This window comes from Nestor notabilis, unplaced genomic scaffold (genome assembly GCF_000696875.1).
Source record: "Nestor notabilis isolate BGI_N333 unplaced genomic scaffold, ASM69687v1 scaffold3175, whole genome shotgun sequence".
Lineage (NCBI taxonomy): Eukaryota > Metazoa > Chordata > Aves > Psittaciformes > Psittacidae > Nestor > Nestor notabilis.
The window spans coordinates 47,370-51,511 of record NW_009927690.1 but is presented as its reverse complement, the minus strand read 5'-3'; the positions used below and the strand labels follow the sequence as shown (position 1 = coordinate 51,511).

Below are 4,142 nucleotides of genomic sequence, written 5' to 3'. Positions count from 1 at the left end.
CAGCATTTGCGCAGATAAGGCGCTTTCAGCATTGGGTGATGGCTGAAATAGTTGCGGTTTGAGGCTGGAGACGTTAAATGCTACTTAAGCAGAAGCTTTTGTGCGCCCGAAATGTAATTTCGGGGTATTCTGCATAGCAACAGCATTTTCTGAACACCTCTCATGTAGGATTTCCCACCGGGCTTTAAAGCGTTGCCTTTTTAATATTTTACTGTGTTCCATGTGTTTAGAGTCATTGGGCAGCCCAGGTGGGAAGGGACTGGGAAGGGTCATCTGGTCCAGCCTTTCCTGGGCAGTGGAGCCTACAGGAGGTTATTTAGCACCCTGTCCAGCCACATCTTGAAACCTCCAGCAATGGGGAGGTTGCAGAGTTTATTTCACATCCTTGCAGAGTTTATTTCCATGGAATGATTGTTTTTACTGTAAAAAAGATAAAGTTTTAAGGATGACCCTCTGCATCAATGCCTGTCTTCATTTTTACAGAGATCGAAAATTGTATAAACTGGGATTAAAAGGATTTTATGTCAAAGATGACAACGACAGTACAGGTAAGGTAATAAAATCTCCTGCGTGATGTGATGTGCGGTCATACTTAACGTGAGTCATCTGTGGCTACTTAAGTTCTTATTTCTGGCTTATTCTTCAGTACTTCTGTTATGGGGATAGATGTGAACAATATCTTAGTACTTGCATAGCTTTCAAGTCACCATAGTCTCAATGTGGAAGTTTGTGTCAGACCAGATGCGATGCTTATTCCTGTCCAGACAGACTTACTACCTCACATAACCTCCATCTAGTGTGTAGAGTAGATTACTTGACAGGTCCCTGACCTGCTTTTAAATCATAATTTCAACTAACTCAAATTTAATTGTATAATGGAGTGTCTGCAGATCCTGGATGTTTCCTTGGGAGCAGCACTGTCCTGCTGCCTTTACCCCAGACTAGGATATTAGCTGTTACTGGTTAATCTGATGGGCCAGAAGCAGAGAAAAAGCAATAGCACTGATGGGGAGAATTATGATTTATGTTTACACTAGGAATCATGTGAGGAGGATGAGAAGAGTAAGTCTATCCCTTGGCATGCATGTATTTTAGGAATGATCATGGCGCATGCTCTGGCAAATTCAACACTATTCATTTGCTCCATCTTCCAGATAGGCATGTGTGGGGAAATTGGAAAATAGTTCTTTCCATATCTGTTTTTGCCTTTGCTGTCATGCTAGCTTCAGCATCATGTAATAGATTGATTTGAAAGGAAGAAGTCTAAACAGAAAGGAATGTCCATAGAGGCTGATGATTAATAGCGCAGATTAGATGTACGCAGTGTGAGAGGAGTGAAGAAGAGGAATGTAAACCTTGGTTGTCTGCATATGTGAGTGAATGGTGGTGAGAGTAATCAGTTAAAACCAGAAGGGTCTTGTGCTGTCTGATAATTTGGTAGTAAATGGATCATGACAAAAAAATCTGAGATATTTCAGTTTTATCAACTGTATCAAGAGGTTTCGTATTTCATGGTTTCCATCAATATCCAGTTCCTACTTTCTCAGTGGTATATGTCATTTTATGTTCATATGTTGTTGCTTAAAAAATGTGTAGATGTGCAAGGAGTTGTTCAGCAGCTGATTGGTTACTTCTGAGATAATTAAGTTCTGTATTCCACACATTACATTTTTCTAAAATCATACTTTCTTTGTTAGTGTGGTTTTGAAAGTTTTGTAACCAAGCCAGCAGTTTCTGGGATTTCAGGTTCGCTGTGATACATGCCAAAAGAATTCCTGTAAAGAATTTCTTTTCATAATACTAATTTTGTGTTGTTTGCTGCCATCGTTGTAGTTTGCTCTGCACGTTACTCAGGTGAATGTTTGTGGTGGGTCGACCCCACGTACCCACACCCTCTACCCCAGTTCGTATTACTGCACATCAGATTATATGGTATGGATTATCCCTTCAGCTAGTTTGGGCCAGCAGTCCCACCTGTATCCCCTCCTGATCTCTTGCCCACCACAGCATACTCACTGTGGAAAAGAGAAGGTTATAAGCCTGTGCAAGCCTGTGCAATCACTGCTCAGCAGTAGCCAAAACATGGCTGTGCTGCCCACACTGTTTTAGCCACAAATCCCAAACACATAGAGGCTGCTATGAAGAAAGCTATCCCCATCCCAGCCAGACCCAGTGCAATGTTTTGGCTACCTGCTCATAGTTATGCAGAAATGGGGGTATTTATGAGGAAAGTTTTAGATGGAAAAGGAAGCTCAAGAGACAGAGCTAGTATTTTTTGTAGGCACTGAGGTGTTGAGAACCAGATTATATTCACTTAATATGATTTCTTAATAGGGGACGAACAACCGTCTGAGGAGAACTGTTGTCCCAGTGTATCCACATTGAAGGTAGATACTAATCATGCTCTGGACCTGGAAGAACTTGAACTAGACTCAGAGGCTGAGCTTATGAAGAGCATGGGATTGCCTCTTCAGTTTGGTGGGCAGTCAGCCCACAGGGACTTTGTGGTAAATATTTATTTGCTTTATTTGTTCTGTTTAGTGTGTGTTTCCAGTCATAGGGGTGTGTCTACTCTCAGTTATTTTGGGGACTGCCATTCGTGGAAGTGATCTGAGCTGCCTGCCTCATGTACTTGTACCAACACTGTGGTCTGTGGTTTCTGAAATCCACCTGCCAGTTTGACTAAACAGGGTCAAGCTGTGCCTTATGCTTCTATATCTATACTGCTCTTGCGACTACAGAGAGCTAGTTTAGAACTGCTATGATAACATTGATGCTCTGCATCAGGACAACCAGTACTCTCCAGTCTGAGCACGTGCTTTCACAGGTTCTGACCTGGTTTGCACTATGTGTATTAACATGGAATTATGAGGGATGTGGATGAGAGCTTAATGCCATCTCTGTGAACCTAACCTTTTACAGTTCACCTTATGCATTTATCAGTGCAACAAAAGTAGGTATTGCAGCTGATGGGACATTTGAAGTAGTATCTGTACATTTGCAGTCTTTTGCCCATGTGAGTTGTAGTCCCTCATCACCACCACCTTTTTACCTGCCAAATTTAATTTGGCAGTTTATGGAAAAAAAATTCACAGATTCGTCTGATTGAGAAGCTTGCTTTGCTTGGATGTTTTTATTTTGTTTATATCTGTAAGCACAGGAAGCCCTACTGAAACAAGTGGAGTTGTTGATGAAACTAATAAGTTATCTTAGTGTTTCCTTTCAGTAACAGGTTTCTGTCCACTAGACAACTGTAGTAGTCTGGGTTTATGTAACAAGTGAAATGGGTGTATTGCACAAATGAAAGGGCCACCTGTTTGGAGAGGAGGCTCTTCCTTTATCTTTCTGTTAGCCAACGTGGAGATCAGCATGGGATGGGAAGAATATTACACCCCTCTTTTGGGTCAGTATCTTTGGACGTACGGAGATGCAGCTGCAGGATTTACAGAGCTTATGGGTATAAGGTGATGCTTTTTTTTTTTTTTTTGCTAAAAAGCACCCAAATACAGCAATGATTTAACATTCTGTTAAGCTGAGCATTGTATGTTCACCACCCTAATAAGACAGCTGAACAGTGTTTGCTGGCCAGCCAGATATCTGGCAGCAGTAAGGGTCAGTATCCATGTCCCCCTGAAACAGCTCTTTGATGTTACTGAGACAGTGTTTTACTGTTGAGCTCAACCCAGTGACCCCTCAGTTCCTGACCAACCTCCTCTTAGGACTTTATAGTGTTTCCTGTTGATGTCTCCCCTTCTGAATCCTTGATCTACTAATGTTTTCCCTCCCAGCAGCTCCACTTCTGTCTCTGATCCTGCCTTTCTTTTATGTTATCTTTCTGTAGACTTTGTCACAGCTCTTTATCACAACTTCCACAGAAATGTCTGCCAGCGTCATGCAGCAGGGCCCTGTCAGACCCAAAAACCCAACTTTTTGTGGGGAGAAAGCTTAACAACAGGGTTGCAGTGAGAGGGAGGATTACAACAGAAATGTGCTTGGAGAGAGAACAAGAAAAGACTGCATATACATTATGGACTTCTAAGCATTTTTCCATTATATTTCAGGCAACAGAAAATTATAGAAAGAGAAGTAACATGAAGATTATGAAAAAGAAAAAGAAGAAAAAAGACGTACAGCAAAAACAT

The 4,142-nt window shown here is 41.5% G+C and overlaps 1 protein-coding gene across 1 annotated transcript in view; it reads left to right on the top strand.

Moving 5' to 3' along the window:
* The first annotated feature begins 445 nt into the window (after positions 1 to 445).
* The window catches only part of TGS1 (trimethylguanosine synthase 1), a 22,121-nt gene continuing 18,424 nt past the window's right edge, over positions 446 to 4,142 (top strand). The window contains exons 1-3 of the mRNA XM_010014149.1: positions 446 to 548; positions 2,335 to 2,507; positions 4,062 to 4,142. The exon at positions 4,062 to 4,142 is cut by the window's right edge and continues 783 nt beyond it. Of these exons, the coding sequence (XP_010012451.1) occupies positions 446 to 548; positions 2,335 to 2,507; positions 4,062 to 4,142 (357 nt within the window). The remainder of the gene's footprint in view (positions 549 to 2,334; positions 2,508 to 4,061) is intronic.